The following is an 18,498-nucleotide window of genomic DNA, read 5'->3' on the forward strand; positions in this document are numbered from 1 at the left end:
CTTTTGATAAAACCAGTACACAAAGAATGCTGCATGACCTTTATTGTTAATGTGCTCCCCCTTCCTTCATTTAGGATGAGGGGAATGATCCCTCACTGGATAGGTCCTTTCAGAATCTCTGTTTATGTATATATAGTTACAATTGATTTGAGACAGGGGTGGGAAAAAAAAGCCCCCCCAACTTGAAGCTTACAGGTTTTATAATACAAATGACTGAAAAGTAAATGTCATCAAAATCTTGCCCAGTGGAAGGTGGTTTTTAAACACTTGAGAAACCCAATTTTAAATATCATCACTATAATGGTGTAATATCTGGGAGTGGGGTGTAGAAATAAAAGAAGCCAGGTCAGCGTATTAGTTTCCTAGGGCTGCCATAACAAAGCACCATCAAGTGGGTGGCTTAGAACAGCAGAAATTTATTGTCTCTGGAGACAGTAAGTTCTAGAGGCTAGATGTCCAAAATCAAGGTGTGGACAGGGCCATGTTCCCTCTGAAGCCACTAGAAGAGGATCCTTCTTTGCCTCTTCTAGCCTCTGGTAGCACCAGGCATTCCTTGGCTTGTGGCAGTGTAATTCTAATCTTTGCCTCCATTGTCACATGGTATTCTTCCCTTGTGTGTGTATTGTTTTATAAGGACACAGTCATATTAGCTAATTAATGGGTCACCCTACTCCAGTATGACCTCATCTTACTTAGCTAATTATATCTGTAATGACCATATTTCCAAATAAGGTCACATTCTGAGGTACTGGGGTTAGAACTTCAACATATGTTTTTGGGGGTATTCAGTTCATAACAGTTAGTATTAATAATCATTGAAGCTAGGTGATGGATATATTGAGTTAATCACAGTTCTCTTCACTTTTGTATGTTTGAATGTTTTCCTCATAAAAGGTTAAAAAAATTGCTCTTGTAGCTCATTAGGAGAGATAAGGATCTGGTGATACAGATTCATTACATACTCTGATTTGCCTGTAATAGTTATACACTGCCATATTGAAAAGTATTTGGCTGGGCACAGTGGCTCACACCTGCAATCCCAGCACTTTGGGAGTCCGAGATGGGAGGATCGCTTGAACCCAGGAGTTCGAGACTAGCCTCAGCAACACAGGGAGACTATGTCTCTACAAAAAATTAAACAATTAGCTGGGCATGTTGGCGCATGCCTGTGATCCCAGGTACACAGGAGGCTGAGGTGGGAGGATTGCTCGGGCCTGGGAGTTTGAGGCTGAAGTGAGCTGCGATCGTGCCACTGCACTCCAGCCTGGGTGACAGAGCAAGACCCTGTCGCAGAAAAAAGAAAAAAAAAAAAGTACTCTGGGAGGAATGTATTGATCTCTGGAGAAAGAGGGTACTTTGGTGAGAATAATACTAATTTTATCATAATCAAGTATTTGCAAAGCTATGAACCTTTTTTGTATTGACTAAAATTTGCTATTGCTTGGAATCTATTCTATTTATTTTTCTTTGTAATGTTTGCTTATACTTTTTTTAAATCAATTTGCAGAAGAAGACATTTTGAATAAGAGCCTTGATGCAAAAGAACCACCGTCTGACTTGACAAGATGAAGACGTACCCATTTAATTTAACTATGATGCACTTAAATTGAAGGAAGCTATGCCACAGGATAGAAACTGAATTATAACTTAAATACATGTTGGAAGTGTAACACTGTTTTTCAAGGTTTAAAAAAATTCCTAATGCCTTTTAGTCTTCTTTAATATTTTTAGGTAAGGAAAGTATGTTTGGATTTTTTCTCTTTGTAGGTATATGAGATTGAAATGTGAAGTATTTGGAAAACAAACGTCAAGCAATGGGAAGCCATTTTGATATCTTGAGTAATCTTGTAAGCATTAAGTGAATGACAAAGTAGTAGTGTAACTAATTTCTTATGTTATAACTTCAGTCAATTAATATAAGGATAAGTAGTTTTTGTTGTATGTTCACTAAGTGGTTAATATAATAGCCATTGAATATACTAATCTTTCATCTTAGAGAACTATACAACTTTTATTGTTTCTTAATGGAACATTCTGGCTAACCAGAAAAAGTGAGAAAAGTAGTACCTTGGGATGTGTAGTCAAGATGACAAATTTTAAGACTGGAAAAGCTCTAAACAGGCTTAATGATTCTTCAAGTAGAATGATCCTGAGAAGTGATGTTTGATGGAATAAAGTGCATGTGATGATTAAGTGAAGACTGGGGCAGAATGATTTAAAAAAAGGAAAAAGATGGAAGATGAGTAGACACTTGCAAGGAACACTGTCAAACTATAAATCCATTCAGTGGGTTGTATAACATTTATATTTAGTCTAATTTAGACTTTGATAATTTAATGCTACTTTTATATTTTAACAAAAATATAAATTAAAATTTTCATTAGTCTGTTTTTTTGTTGGGTTTTTTTGTGAGGTACTCCCTGTTGGGGGAAAGGAACAAGGAACAACTATCAAAATCCCCCAGTCCCTACAGAATAGCCTCACAGTAACTTGAGAAAACTGAACTTGGGGTTAAATAACTTGTCACACTTGCAGTCTCCTGCCTCACTCCTTCAGGTGCCCTGCCTAGAAAAAGACTTGTGTCTAGCATCCAAGTGAACACATAGTATTGCCCTCTGTGAACCAGGAGGAATGGAACAGGCAATGGAAGGGTGATAGTACCTACAATACCCTTTGTAGACCCCATCTCACTACCATCAAAATCTTGTCCACTAGCCCCCCAAAAAACTGGCAAGGAAAGAAGGTGGAGGGGAAATTTATGGAAGTAGATGGCTTAATAGTTATTTCTTTTCATTTATCTTGGGCTGCCTTTCTCTAAGTTGTTTGTCCTGTCCCAGTGTGAAGACCCATCTTTTTGTGAGAAAAGACAAAAGAAAGCATATGTAACTACCTTCTTTGCAATGGAAAAGGAGAAAGAAAAAACCTTCTCCTAAGTTGCTGTTTTATTAGTTAATAAAACAAATCAGGGAATATGCAGGTCTATGGGGAAAACTTTAGTCTGCTTTAAGAAAACTCAGTATCTGAAAATCTTAACTTAGCATGTGATGCTGTCATATCAGCATCTGCAGAAGTGCCAAAGCCACTGCTAGACACTTAATGTGTATTATTTCATTTAATTATATTTTAAATGTGCTTCCCTGGTAATTCTTAAGCTCGAGAAAGAGTTTGAGAACTGCTGCTAGGAAATAGAGATTCACGTTTAACCTTGTGGTACTTTTAAGAAGCAGGTACGTTGTTGCATATATACTTGGGTAGAGATTGGTAACTATCTGATAGGGAAGCTCAAGTTGGCCACCCAAGTCTGAGAAACCCTTAATTACTGAGAATCAAAAGAGCAGAATGTCTGTAGACATTTTGGATTTTTAAAAATCACATTGTTGAGTTATACCTGTGATGGGCTGAAAGTTTTTGGCATTCTTTCCTGTTCTTCATATGCCAGTACCATAAACAAAAAGTATCTCAGATCTGTCACTTTCTTCTCCTAAACCAATGTGATTGCAGCTTTTTGCCTTCAGCCTTTTCCCTATCCAATATCTCCTATAGTTACCTTTTGATCTTAAGGAACTGTTTTGATTGGGTCACTTCCTTGCCTAAAATTCCATTGATTGTTCATTGTTAATTCTAAAATAGAGTTCAAATTTAAAGGCATGTAAGTTCCCCTATAACGGATTTCCTCTACTCCCCCTTCCGCTGTAATCTCCCATTTTTTTACTGAAATGCTTCAGTGAGCATGGGTCTTTAGAGGTCTTGATTTACAACTTTCCTGAAGCAGGAATACCTTGCTTTCCTCTACTAGTTTACCACAATTACAGCTCTCTTTTAAGCCTCAGAAAAAAATCTCACTTCCATCCTGAAGTCTTAATCCATGCTTTTTATATCCATGTGCCTACTCCTTCTCTGAAATCTCCTATGGTTTATCTTTTTATTCATTTAATATCCCACGAATTGATTTTATCATATATTTTTTATGGTTGCATGTGGTCTTTCTAGTTACAGCAATATACATATACATGCATAAATACATATACACCTATGTAAATGTGTGTTGGGAGTATGTATTCACGCACATACATATACCCCAAGGCCATGTGTCATCTTTATCAATATTTAAGTTTTGGAATTGTTTTGTTTGCCTCCTATATCATGGAATAAATGGTAAAGAGGGCTAATTTATTACTGTAAGTGTATTTCTTATTACATTAATATCAGACATTATATAGAATGTACTTTGTTTTACTCACTGTTTGTAAGATACAAAGGTATATAAACTGACTTAAACATCAGCTTGAAACCTGAGATAATGCTAAAATGTTCTAATTATTTTAAATGTTTAAAGAGGACAACCATGTAATGTTGCTAAACATGAAAAATGTCATCAAGTGGAATAAAGAATAGCTGAAGTTAACATTTGGGGGAAATTGAACTGAAAACAAAAATACGAGTATTTTGATACCTTTTCTTTACCATGAGTCTTTTGACTATGAAGTCAAATTTATCTAAAGGAAAAACAGGAATTCTGGAGACCTGTGTAAAAGCAGACTATTATCTTCCTACTGTGAGTGTACTAAAATTAAAATACGTTTAATGACGTTTTCCTCAATGTAAAAGCATTGAAGTAAATGTTTCTTTTATGTTGCAGATACATAGTTGCTCTAGAGATCACCTTTTTCTTTATGCATTGTGAATAGCAGTCTGCATCCTAAGTTTAAAATATTTGAGAATCCTCTATGGGACTCTCTGTAAATGTTTTAAATACTGTTGTTTTCAATAAATCTTTTATACTATCTGGCTCTGGAATTTCCTATATAATATCAAAAAGAACTATGCCCCTGCAAATCATAAGATGATCACATGTAAAGTTATATTAATAACCTGATCAACAAATTTGAGAGGTTCAGTGATTCAGGTAAACATATTTTGTTACTTCCATTTTAATTACTAGATTTACAGTATATAGTATTTTAAAATGAATTTTTAAGGTTATATCTATACTGTCAGTTTCCTTATCTGGAGTCTTTATACTAATGTATTGCCAATGGCCCTAATTAGGTAATTTTTATAAATTACACCTGAATAGCTTCTTACTCTTCATGAGTAGCGTCATCCACATCTGCCGCTAGAAAGGGTTTAATAAACATTAAATAATTTTATAAAGCCTTAGAAATTCTAAAGCCCTATCACTTATATTTACTGTCCATACAAAGATAGCACCTCAGGTGTAAAATGAAAGGCTTAGAGTTGATCACAGGTCTCTTCGCTCTAAAATACTTAAGATTTCTTTTCAAACAATCCTTAAGGCAGCTATTGCTGGAAGTGGAATGGGATATTTTAGATCTGTTTGTCCATTTTACTACACCACATTGCCAATCCAAATTAGGAACCTCAGAATCCTTCCTTAAAAGTAGGTGATCTAAGAATCTGTTTCGGTATTATCCAATTTCTAGAGAAATACAAATGGGAAAGTGATCTTGCCCAAAATGAGTGAAACCCTATTCCTTGAGGGAGGTCACTTAGCTTCCTGGGCTTCAGCTTACCCAGTATGTAAATTTGGAATTATATGAAGGAATAATCTACATTTAAAAAGCTAGGACCCATCAGTGCTGATCTGTGCAAGTTATAAGAACAAAAAAAATTGCCGGGTGCAGTGGCTAATGGCTGTAATCCAGCACTTTGGGAGGCTGAGATGGGCGGATCACTTGAGGTCAGGAGTTCCAGACCAGCCTGGCCAAAGTGGTGAAACCCCGTCTCTACTAAAAAATACCAAAAATGAGCTGGGCGTGGTGGTACATGCCTGTAGTCCCAGCTACTTGGGAGGCTGAGGCAGGAGAATGGCTTGAACCTGGGAGGCGGAGGTTGCAGTGAGATCGCGCAATTGCACTCAAGCCTGGGCAACAGAGCGAGACTCCGTCTCAAACAAACAAACCAAAAATAAATAAAAAGCTATGACTCTTAGGGTTAACTTTTCAATGGAAGTAATGGGGTGTAATGATTAGGAGAGTCAGTAGTCAGATTGCCTGGGTTTAGCTGTATGACCTTAACAAGATCATAGTTTGCTCATCTGTTAAAATAGCGATCAAAGTAAACTACCACATAGGTTGTGAGGATTCAGTAAGATAAATGCACAAGTGCTTAAGAACACCTGACATTTAGTAAGGGATCAAATATTCAAATAGGTTTTATATCCAGTAATTTGGGGAAGAATGGCTCAGTAGGTAGTAATGGTAGTTAACATAGTATGCTATGCGCTAGGCACCATTCCTAAATACTTACCATGTTGAATTTAATCCTTTTAAACATCCTATCAAGTGGTTTTTTGTTATTTTTGAGATAGGGTCTTGCTTTGTCACCCAAACTGGAGGGCAGTGACACAATTATGCCTCACTGCAGCCTCTACCTCTTGGACTCAAGCAATCCTCTCTCCTCAGCCTCCCAAGTAGCTAGGACTATAGGCACGCACCACTATGCCTAGCTAATGAAAAAAAAATTTTTTTGTAGAGAGAGGGTCTCACTATATTGCCCAGGCTGGTCTCGAACTCCTGATCTCAGGTGATCCTCCCACTTCAGCCTTCCAAAGTGCTGGAATTACAGGTGTGAGCCACCACGCCTGGCTATAAAGTAGTATTCTGACCCACATTTTACCAATGAGGAAACAAGTGTAATGAAATTAAGTATTTGCCCATGTTCACAGAGCTAGTAAGTGAATGGACCAGAATACTAACTCAGGTGGTCTAGCTTCAGTCCATAGCATAAGCGCTTCTACAGCTGTTACCAAACATCACTAAAGTGCTGGGGGCTAAATTCACAGAATCAAATTTGCCAGTCAAGCAATACTTGTGGGCAGTCAGAATTTTTAGATTTACATATTAAGCACTTTCAAGTTATTTCAAATAAGGCCATGTTTTAAATTGCTAACACGTTTATTCATGAATGAAGCCAAGAAGAATTTATAAATGCATTTTAATACCTTGCTGATAAAATAGTAACATTCCGTCTTTGCAATCTGATACGGAATACAGGAAGATACTGGTAAAGGCTTTGATGTGCTTATCTATCATAACCAGGTAATGAGAACACACACAAACCACCTACTTTAGTGTTACACCATACCAACTTCTCAGAAAGGCCAGCTTCAAGCTCTACTGGGTAGCTGAGTAAATAGCGTCCAATGTTTAAAGACTGGGGAAGCGGGGAGAAAGATGAAAGGAGTAAGCAGCACACACTTCAAAGCCCACTTTTAAGCACACGACATTATGAATATTAAAAATAAAGGATGCAAACAAAAAAGGCAATTCAGCATTTTCAGAAAGAGCATTTGGCAATATTCAACGCATAAGGAGACTGTGCTTGGGGCCATCCACTCTCTCCAGCTTCTCAAAGTGTTTCCGGGCATTGCGAATGTTGATCAGAGTGGCCGCAGAAGGGATCGACGGATCTGACATGACCACCATCACGTACGTATTTGAGGTGAAGATGTCGATGAAAGCAGCGAAGTTGGAATTCCTAACTTCCATGCTCTGGAAGGAAGCGGCCAATTTACTGCAGCTCAGCTTGAACTGTTTGATGATGTTGCTGATCTTCTCAAACCGGTGGACGTCGCGCTGCTCTTTGCACTGGTAGTGGGAAATAACCAAGAATGTAGCTCTTTCGAACAGCAGAACTTCATCGGCCTCAATGATTTGGGCAAAATTCCTGAGGTTCATCTCCAGCTGCTGAACGTTGGGAATCAGCTGGTAGACGATGCTGGACCAGGCTTTGTAGAGCGTCTCATCCCAGATGGACGTTCGAAAACAAGCACACTCCAGCGGGCGAGACAGACGCCTCAGGTCTTCCTCTCGCTCTTTAAAAATCAGGTCACGCTGATCCTCCTGAACCAGATCCATTTTGTGCACAAGGCAGAAGATTTTGGCGTCAGGAGAGTTCTGGAGGATGGCCTCCAGACACGACTGGTAATAATGCATGTCCTTTTCCAGTTCGCGGCTCTCCACGTCAAACACGTAAATCAAAACTTCCACGTTACGGAAGATATTGTCTCGCTGGCTGGTGAAGTAATTTTCCATGAAGGTATCCTGACCGCCACAGTCCCACAGGTTCAGCACCAGGTTCCCTAGGAATCGGACGTGGGAGTGCTCCACGTCAATGGTGGCCCCCAGGCGCCGGGTGTCGCGAGCAATGTAATTGGCGAAGATTATCGACCTCATGCTGGTCTTCCCCGACCCGCTCTTCCCCATCAGCAGCACCTTTTTCTTCATGGCTGTATTTGGCATCACCCGCCGGGGAACCGCGGACTGGGCCTGAGGGCGCGGCCTACACGCAGCGCCGAGGGAGGAGTCGGGGGCTGCCGAGGACTCGCAGGCCGCGCCTCGCTCCGCTCCGCCGCGCAGCTGGGCAGGCAGGAGAGTCGAGAGCGCGAACCCGGGGCTGGAGAGGCCGCGGACGGGCTGGCTCTTACTCAGATGGGAGCGCCCGCGGCTGTCAGTGGCAACGGCTCCGGAGATACGCTCGCTTTCCGGAGAGGGAGCCGCTGCGTCCCCGCCACCACCCACTTCCGGCGGCGATCTCGCGAGAGCTCCCTCGCTCCGCCCTCCGTGCCGGACAAGCCTTGAAAAGCTGCTGCTCTAATGAAACCTAACAGGGGCGGCGTGAGCCCTAAGACGGAAGGGAACCTCGAGGACTTCGGTCTTTTGTTCTGTTGCAGCTGGGTTTGCGGTTGCTAGGGGTACGTGTGTGGTTGGCCGGGGGAAATGCTGCCCTCTCGTGGCCAAAAAAAGCCCCAACCACCACCACCACCGCAACTGGCTTTAGGAGCGAGGTGTGCCGGGCCGGTTTCCGCAGGGGCAGCCGACTGGTGAAGTGGAGGGAAAGCCTAACTTCCCAGTCCGCTTAGGCCTCCCCAGCTTGCCCGGCCCGGTGAGTACAAGGGCAGGGCAGATGGAGACTGTGCAGGCGCGGAAAGTGAGACTTGTAGACAAGCGATTGCCCGTTGCTGCGCAGCTAGGTAATAGCAAGTCCCTCCTAGGAGACATCCTGGCTTCCAGTGGGTGCTTTTAATTCCTTTCTCACATCTGCTTTTCCGTAATCTCAGACTTTAGAATTTATAATTAGAATTCCAAAGCTCGAGGAAATGATAATATGGAATCCCATGCATTAGTTCCATCCTCACAGTAACCCTGTGAATTAATAGCCGTATTTTCAAGTTAGGGAATCAAAGCTTAGAGAGGTTAAGTCACTTGACCAAGTTACACAGATACTAAATGATGAAATGGAATTTGGTTTTAGACAGTCTCGCTGCGGTCTATTTGCCTAACAATAGGCCACCCTGTGCCCCTCTCAAAGCATAATATGATTCTGCTCTTGGTCTTCAAGTAGATGAGTGAATCAGTGTCGCCAGTATCGTTCATACAGAATGAATGAGAGTCATCAGGATACTGAAGCCTCTGTATCTACCTTGAAGTCCTTTTTTTTTCTTTTGAGAGGGAGTCTCACTCTGTTGCCCAGGCTGGAGTGCAGTGGCGCGATCTCAGCTCACTGCAACCTACGCCTCCTGAGTTCAAGCGATTCTCCTGCCTCAGCCCCCCAAATAGCTGGGATTGTGGGCACCTGCCACCACGCCCGGCTAATTTTTGTATTTTTAGTGGAGACGGGGTTTCACTATGTTGGCCAGGCTGGTCTGGAACTCCTGACCTCAAGCCAGCCACCTGCCTCGGCCTCCCAAAGTGTGGGATTACAGGCGTGAGCCACCGTGCCTGGCCTCCCAAAGTGTGGGATTACAGGCGTGAGCCACCGTGCCTGGCCTAAAACCCTTATCAAAGTGTATACTGTACTGTAAAAATTCAGGTATTCCATTCTTTCATTTATTCAAAAAATATTTTAATTCCTACTGTTAACGTGTGCAGTAAAATAAGTTCAAAAATGGCCTTTGCTGTAGTTTATGGAAATCATAGAATGAAATTCCATAATACAATATAGTATGTGGAAAATCTCCTCTCAATGTATTCAATTTCATCTCCTTGGTGATACCTCTTCTGGAGCCTTCTTATCTGATCGCCTTTCACCACCATTCTGGGGTTTCCCTTCCCCGTTCTTTCGAGTTGGGTATTCTTTTTCCTGATTTCACATCTTCTCATTTTTGGCTCATTTGGTGGAACACATGTTCCAATAGTTTCCAGATAAAAAGTATGAGGAGAGTAAAAATTTCAAGACATTGGATGTCTGAAAATTTCTTTGTTTTTACCCTCACACTTGATTGGTTGGACATAATTTTTCCTCAGAGTCTTGGAGGCATTGCTCTGTTGCTCCATCGTCTTTTAGCAGCCAGTAGTCTGATGCCTGCTTCTTGGTTTTGATCTATTCTTTCGTCTCTAAAAACATATTCGAAATTTTCTTATTCTAGTATTCTGAAACTTAATGATAATTGGCATTGTTGAGCCCAAATTTGCATTGTACTGGACTCTCCAATGCGTCTTTTAATTTGGAAACCATGCCCTTGAATTCTAAACAATGTTCTTGAATTGTTTGATGTATTTCCTCTATTCTGTCATGTGAATACTCCTAAGGTCTGGATATCACATTTTATGGAGTCTTCTCTAATGTATTTTTTTTCTTTTTTTTTGGAGACAGAGTCTCACTCTGTTGCCCATGCTACAGTGTAGTTGCACGATCTTGGCTCACTGCAACCTCCACCTCCCGGGTTCAAGAGATTCTCCTGCCTCAGGCTCCCAAGTAGCTGAGACTACAGGCCTCCACCACCACGCCTGGCTAAGTTTTATTTTTGTTTTTGTTTTTGTTTTGAGATGGAGTCTTGCTCAGTAGCCTAGGCCGGATTGCAGTGGCACTATCTCGGCTTACTGCAACCTCCGCCTCCCAGATTCAAGCCATTCTCCTGGCTCAGCCTCCCGAGTAGCTGGGATTACAGATGCCTGCCACCACGCCTGGCTAATTTTTGTATTTTTAGTAGAGAGGGGGTTTCACCATGTTGGCCAGGCTGGTCTCAAACTGCTGGTCTTAAGTGATCTGCCCGCCTCAGCTTCCCAAAGTGCTGGGGTTACAGGCATGCGCCACTGCGCCTGGCCTTCTTTTCTTTTTAAAAAAAATTTTTAAATTTATTTTTAGAGACAGCATCTTTCTCTGTCAACGAGGCTGGAGTGCAGTGGTGAGATCATAGCTCACTGCAGCCTCCACCTCCTTGGCTCAAGGGATCCTCACATGCCAGCCTCCCAAGTAGCTAGGATTATAGGGGTGTGCCACTATGCTTAATTTTTTTTTTTTTTTTTTTTTCTGAGACGAAGTTTTGCTCTTGTTGCCCAGGCTGGAGTGCAATGGCATGATCTCAGCTCACCACAACCTCCGCCTGCCAGGTTCAAGCGATCCTTCTGCCTCAGCCTCCCAAGTAACTGGGATTACAGGCATGTGCCACCTTGTCTGGCTAATTTTGTATTTTTAGTAGAGATGGGGTTTCTCCTTTCTCCATGTTGGTCAGGCTGGTCTCGAACTGCCGACCTCAGGTGATCTGCCCGCCTCGGCCTCCCAAAGTGTTGGGATTACAGGCGTGAGCCACTGCACCTGGCCTGCCTAATTTTTAAATATTTTTTTGGTAACCCTTTCTTATTTTCTATTTCTGTCTTTTTGTTCTACTTTCCAGGAGATTTTTCTCATCCTAATTTTACAACTCTTTGGAGTTTTACATTTTAACATCATATTTTTAATTTCCACAGGCTGTTCTAATTGTTCTTTTTAAAAACATAAAATTATTTTCTTGGATTAAATATCTTCTTTTATCTCTCTGAGGATAATAGTAACATTAAGAAAAAGTTTTTATCCCGTTTAGTCTTGGTTTCTTCCAAGTTTCTTTTGTTTGTATGTTCTCCTTTTTTTTTTTTTTGTGAGACGGAGTTTCATTCTTGTTGCCCAGGCGCAATGGCGCAATCTCTGCTCACCGCAACCTCCGCCTCCCAGGTTCAAGTGATTCTCCTGCCTCAGCCTTCTCCAGTAGCTGGGATTACAGGCATGCGCCCCCAGGCCCGGCTACTTTTGTATTTTTAGTAGATACGGGGTTTCTCCATGTTGGTGAGCCACCGCGCCCGGCAGTAAAAGAAGTTCAAAAATGGCCTTTGCTGTAGTTTATGGAAATCATAGAGCATATTCATGTTAGAAACTTTCCTTATTTGTTCAGTGATCATTGGTTGTCTGCTCCTATTTAAAGTTATTTAAAAACCCGTGGGTAGCATTGAAGACTATCAGGTTCATTAAAATGACTGGGCCATTTCTTTGAAGAAAGTCTTGCCGCCTGCCACATTTAGACCTGTGCTCTTTGGCTGGTTAGATTCTCCCAGGATTCTTCTACTGGGATGGGGTGTGTATAAGCCTGATTAATAGCATTCTGGTTACTAAGTGGGAGAAGAAAGCTAGGTTGCTAATATTCAGTTTATAGGCCAGCTTAATCCTGTTTACAATATGGTACTCCAGTCCTCAGTGTCTCTGGTGTTTCCGTAGTCCAGAGACCCCCTGTTTTACTCTTTGCAGGGAATAAAAACTGCTAGTCTTAGATGAGAGACGGACAATTGCCCAGCTATGTGAAATTGCGAGGGGATCTGTAAGTCTAATTGCATCTTAAAGAGCTCTTCAAACAATCCCTCCGTTTTAGTGCAGTCTCTGCTCTCACTGATGCTACCGATTCTTGAACCATTTGGAGGTTCTGTGGTAAAAATTTTGCTCCTTGGCTTTCCCTACTACTGGCTAAGGATTCAGCTTTCGTTTTTTTTTGAAACGGAATCTTGCACTCTCACCTGGGCTGGAGTGCAGTGGCACCATCTCGGCTCACTGCAAGCTCCGCCTCGCGGGTTCACGCCATTCTCCTGCCTCAGCCTCCCAAGTAGCTGGGACTACAGGCGCCTGCCACCACGCCCAGCTAATTTTTTTGTATTTTTAGTAGAGACGGGGTTTCACCGTGTTAGCCAGGATGGTCTCGATCTTCTGACCTTGTGATCTGCCGCCTCAGCCTCCCAAAGTGCTGGGATTACAGGCGTGAGCTACCGCGCCCGCCGGATTCAGCTTTCTTGAGTCAGCTAAGTCACTTACCATTCTTGCTTGTGCATTCCTGCTTCCAAAAATTTTGATTTTATGATCCCTTACCCATTTTTTGTTCTTGCCATCTCATCCTATTTGTCTCATGTTTGTGGGATTCTGGAGAAAGATAAATGCGTGTGTTCAATCTGCCAGCTTACTTGGAAATAGGAGAGATCTTAATCTAAAATGCTCGAATGGAATAATGATAATTTGATAGTAAGTAATACCGAAAGGGAATTGAAAAGTTTTTTTTTGTTTTTAATTTTTGTGGGTACATAGTAGGTGTATATATTTATGAGGTACATGAGATACTTTGATACTGGCATGCAAGGCATAATAATCACATGATGGTAAATGGGGTATGCATCCCCTCAAGCATTTATCCTTTGTGTTGCAAACAATCCAATTGTTTTTTTTTTTTTTAAGACAGAGTCTCACTCCATTGCCCAGGCTGGAGTGCAGTGGCGTGACACACTGCAGCCTCTACCTCCCGGGTTCAAGTGATTCTCCTGCCTCAGCCTCCCAAGTAGCTGGTATTACAGGCACCCGCCACAAAACCTGGCTAATTTTTGTATTTTTAGTAGAGACGGGGTTTCACCATGTTGGCCAGGCTGGTCTCAAACTCTCGATCTCAGGTGATCCACCTGCCTCAGCCTCCCAAAGTGCTAGGATTATAGGCGTGAGTCACTGTGCCAGGCTCAATTATACTCTTTTAGTTATTTTTGAATGTACAATGAAATTATTGACTATAATTATCCTGTTGTGCTATCAAATACTAGGTCTTTTTTTTTTTTCGAGACAGGGTCTTACTCTGTGGCCCAGGCTGGAGTGCAGTGTTGTGATCACTGCTCACCGCAGCTTCCACCCCTGGGCTCAAGCAATCCTCCCACATCAGTGCCCCCGAGTAGCTGGGACTACAGTTACGTACTACCATGCCTGGCTAATTTTTGTATTTTTTGTAGAGACAGGATCCCACTATGTTGCCCAGATTGCTCTTGAATTCCTGGGCTCAAGTGATCTGCCCGCCTTGGCCTCCCAAAGTGCTCCAATTACAGGTGTGAGCCACCATGCCTGGCCCCTACTAGGTCTTACTCATTCTTTCTAACTACTTTTTGTACCCATTAACCATCTCCACCTCCCCCTTAACCCCCCTGTTATCCTTCCCAGCCTCTGGTAACCATTCTTCTGCTCTCTGTGTCTGTGAGTTCAATTGTTTTAATTTTCAGCTCCCACAAATAAGTGAGAACATGCAGAGTTTGTCTTTCTGTGCCTGGCTTATTTCACTTAATATAATGACCTCCAGTTCCATCCATGTTGTTGCAAATGACAGGATCTCATTCTTTTTTTTTATGGCTGAATAGTGTATATGTACCACATTTTCTTTTTTGGGGGAACAGGGTTTTGCTCTGTTGCTCAGGCTGGAGTGTAGTGGTGCAGTCTTGGTTCACTGCAACCTCTGCCTCTCAGGCTCAAGTGATCCTCCCACCTCAGCCTCCTGAGTAGCTGGGACTACAGGTGTGTACCACCATGCCTGACTAATTTTTGTATTTTTTGTAGAGACAGGATTTTGCTATATTTCCCAGCCTGGTCTCAAACTCCTGGGCTCAAGTGATCCTCCCGCCTTGGCCTCACAAAGTGCGGGTATTATAGGCATCAACCACTGCACCTGGCCACATTTTCTTTCTTTCTTTCTCTTTATGAGGCAGAGTTTTGCTCTTGTTGCCCAGTCTGGAGTACAGTGGCATAATCTCAGCTCAATGCAATCTCCGCCTCCCCGGTTCAAGCGATTCTCCTGCCTCAGCCTCCCGAGTAGCCGGGATTACAGGCATGCACCACCATGCCTGGCTAATTTTGTATTCTTAGTAGGGTCGGGGTTTCTCCATGTTGGTCAGGCTGGTCTTGAATTCCCGACCTCTGGTGATCCGCCTGCCTTGGCCTCCCAAAGTGCTGGGATTACAGGTGTGAGCCACTGCACCTGGCCCACTTTTTCTATATCTATTTATCTGTTAATAGACACTTAGATTGCTTTCAAATCTTGGCTATTGTGAACAGTGCTGCAACAAACATAGGAGTGCAGCTATCTCTTTGAAATACTGATTCCCTTTCTTTTGGGTATATACCCAGCAGTGGGATTGCTGAATCGTATGATACTACCATTTTTAGCTTTTTAAGGAACTTCTAAACTGTTCCCCATAGTGGTTGTAATAATTTACATTTCCACCAACAGTGTACAGGGGTTCCCTTTTCCCCACATCCTTGCCAGCATTTGTTATTGCCCATCATTTGGACAAAAGCCATTTTAACTGGGGTGACATGATATCTCACTGTCGTTTTGATTTGCATTTCTCTGATGATCCATGATTTTGAGCACTTTTTTATATGCCTGTTTGCCATTTGTATGTCGTCTTTTGAGAAATGTCTATTCAGATCTTTTGCCCATTAAAAAATTTAGATTATTAGATTTTTTTCCCATAGAGTTGTTTGAGCTCCTTATATATTCTGATTAATTTTTTATCAGATGGGTAGTTTGCAAATATTATCTCCCATTCGGTGGGTTGTCTCTTTGATTTGTTGATTGTTTCTATTGCTGTGTAGAAGCTTTTTAACTTGATATGATCCCGTGTGTCCATTTTTGCTTTGGTTGCCTGTGCTTGTGGGGTATTACTCAAGAAGTTTTTGTCCAGACCAATGTTCTGGAGAGTTTTCCAATGTTTTCTTGTAATAGTTTCATGGTTTGAGGTCTTAGATTTAAGTCTTCAATCCATTTTGACTTTATTTTTGTATATGGCAAGAGATAGGGGTCTAGTTTCCTTCTTCTGCATATGGATATTCAGTTTTTCCAGCACTATTTATTGAAGAGACTGTTTTTACCCCATGCATGTTCTTGGCACCTGTGTTGAAATGAGTTAAACGTAGATGTATAGATTTGTTTCTGCATTTTCTTTTCTGTTCTATTGGTCTATGTGTCTGTTTTTATGCTAGTACCATGCTGTTTTGGTTACCATAACTCTGTAGTATAACTGGAGGTCAGGTAATGTGATTCCTCCAATTTTGTTCTTTTTGCTCAGGATAGCTTTGGCTATTCTCAATCTTTTGTGGTTCCATATACATTTTAGGATTGTTTTTTCTATTTCTGTGCAGAATGTTATTGGTACTTTCATAAGGATTTCATTAAATCTGTAGATTGCTTTGGGTAGCATGGACATTTTAACAAAATTGATTTTTCCATTCCGTGTACATGGAATATTTTTCCACTTTTTTGTGTCCTCTTCAGTTTCTTTCATCAGTGTTTTATAGTTTTCATTGTAGAGCTCTTTCACTTCCCTGGTTAACTAAATTCCTAGGTATTTAATTTTATTTGTGTCTATTGTAAATGGGATTACTTTTTTTTTCTTTTCCAGATTGTTCACTGTTGGCATGTAGAAGTGCTCCTGATTTTCGTATGTTGGTTTTGTATCCTGCAATGTTACTGAATTTGTTGATCAATTCTAATAGTTTTTTGGTGGAGCCTTTAGGTTTTTCCAAATATAAGAACATATCATATGCAAACAAGGACAATTTGACTTTTTTTTTTTTCCAGTTTGGATGCCTTTTATTCTGAAAGGGAATTTTTGCAAGATTTTTTTTAATGCTTTATTAAGGTATAATTTTAATTCTATAAAATTCATTTATTGTACGTAAGTATATAGTTCTGTTACCGCCACTCAATTTTAGAGTATTTCCACCATCCCCAAAAGTTCCCTTGTCCCTGTTTGTATTTGATCTCTGCTTCTACCCTGAGACCCAGGCAACTGCTGGTCTGCTTTCTGTCTGTATAGGTTTACCTTCTTGAGAAACTTCATATGAGTGGAATTGTATAATATATAGTTTTATGTCCTCTTTCTTTCTCTCTCTCTCTCTTTTTTTTTTTCTTTTTTTGGAGAAAGAATCTCACTCTGTTGCCCAGGCTGGAATGCAGTGGCGCCATCTTGGCTCACTGCAACCTCTGCTTCCTGGGTTCAAGTGATTCTCATGTCTCAGCCTCCCAAGTAGCTAGGATTACAGGTGCGTGCCACTATGCTTGGCTAATTTTTTGTATTTTTAGTAGAGGTGGGGTTTTGTAATGTCAGCCGGGCTGGTCTCGAACTCCTGGCCTCAAGTGATCCACGTGCCTCAGCCTCCCAGAGACACTGTGCTCAGTCCTTTTTCTTTTTAAAAACATTTTCTAACATCTTTAATCAAATTTCACCCATGCTAAATGAGTCGTATTAGGTGCTTGACTTCCCCAAATGCTCATGTGTCAGGAGGGTATCAGTATTTGAAATCCTAAACCATTCATTTGCTATTTCTTAACAAAAATTTTTGAAAAGCATGTAAACTGTACCCTTATCCTTTGGATTACAATGGTTAAGTACAAAAGCAATTCATTTAGCATCTTATAAATCATTCAAATTATAAATAAAAGCACCTACAGTTTTTTTTTAAATAAAAGATTCACAGTGCACCGCGCCTTGGAACATATAAGGTTGGAACATAACATTTAAAAAGTGAATTCCAGGCCACGTGCAGTGGCTCACACCTGTAATCCCAGCACTTTGGGAGGCCAAGGCGGGCAGATCACCTGAGGTGAGGAGTTCAGAACCAGCCTGGCCAACATGGTGAAACCCTGTCTCTACTAAAAATACAAAAATTAGCTGGGTGTGGTGGCAGGCGCCTGTTATCCCACCTACTGGGGAGGCTGAGGCAGGAGAATCGCTTGAACCTGGGAGGCGGAGGTTGCAGTGAGCTGAGATGGCCCCATCACACTCCAGCCTGGGGGACAAGAACGAGACTTCATGTCAAAAAAAAGCAAATTCCAAGACCTGCATCTCTTTCAAAGACATAAAACATAATGAAGCCAACCGACTACTTGTTTCATCTAGGTTCTTAAAATGCAGCACTTGGTAGAAGTAAATTATTGCATATTCAGCATATTCCTTTATCACTTGATTTCTTCAAACCATACTAAAATTTCTCAAAGGAGAAATCAGTTCTCTAAGCATGGCCTTTCTCAAGGTAACCTGATCACTGAGAAACTATTAAGGACTAAACTTTGAGGGACGAAGTACAGTAGATGTACATAAAACAGGTACATCCAATTTACATATTTTCTGCATAGCTAAATCACATCATACACATAAACTTTAACTCCCATCTTTTAATATTTTTTTAACCTCAAACTTTGAGGAGAGCTAAAAAGCCTAGAGTTATAATCACATCCCAACAATACCCTTATTTTGTTCCACAGTGCATTAAATAAAGCAGCGCAACAGCAATAACGTTTAACCACAGTTGGTTTTTCAATATTAAAACCACCTTGTATTCTTGGGATAAACCCCTCTTGGTCATGGTGTTTAATCCTTTTTATATGTTGCTGGTTTCAGTTTGCTAATATTTTCTTTTATTTTTTTTCTTTTG

The 18,498-nt window shown here is 41.2% G+C and overlaps 3 protein-coding genes across 4 annotated transcripts in view; 2 read left to right on the forward strand and 1 right to left on the reverse strand.

Annotated features, from left to right (window-relative positions):
• The window catches only part of HAUS6 (HAUS augmin like complex subunit 6), a 51,382-nt gene extending 46,598 nt beyond the window's left edge, over positions 1 to 4,784 (forward strand). For both annotated transcript variants that reach the window (XM_031014348.3, XM_055350647.2), the window contains one exon: positions 1,508 to 4,784. In XM_031014348.3, the coding sequence (XP_030870208.2) occupies positions 1,508 to 1,569 (62 nt within the window). In that variant the 3' untranslated portion in view covers positions 1,570 to 4,784. The remainder of the gene's footprint in view (positions 1 to 1,507) is intronic.
• A 2,156-nt stretch (positions 4,785 to 6,940) lies between these two features.
• Positions 6,941 to 8,597, reverse strand: RRAGA (Ras related GTP binding A). The gene has a single exon (XM_004047840.5). The coding sequence runs from the start codon at positions 8,262 to 8,264 to the stop codon at positions 7,323 to 7,325; it is 942 nt and encodes a 313-aa protein (XP_004047888.1). The 5' UTR covers positions 8,265 to 8,597; the 3' UTR covers positions 6,941 to 7,322.
• A 171-nt stretch (positions 8,598 to 8,768) lies between these two features.
• Positions 8,769 to 18,498, forward strand: part of SAXO1 (stabilizer of axonemal microtubules 1) — a 121,828-nt gene continuing 112,098 nt past the window's right edge. The window contains exon 1 of the mRNA XM_063696339.1: positions 8,769 to 8,907. The gene's annotated coding sequence lies outside the window, so the exon portion shown is untranslated. The remainder of the gene's footprint in view (positions 8,908 to 18,498) is intronic.

Source organism: Gorilla gorilla, chromosome 13 (genome assembly GCF_029281585.2).
Source record: "Gorilla gorilla gorilla isolate KB3781 chromosome 13, NHGRI_mGorGor1-v2.1_pri, whole genome shotgun sequence".
In the NCBI taxonomy this organism is placed as follows: Eukaryota; Metazoa; Chordata; class Mammalia; order Primates; family Hominidae; genus Gorilla; species Gorilla gorilla.

Coding starts and splice junctions, on each gene's coding strand:
- RRAGA (XM_004047840.5), bottom strand. CDS start 8,264: ATGCCAAATACAGCCATGAAGAAAAAGGTGCTGCTGATGGGGAAGAGC.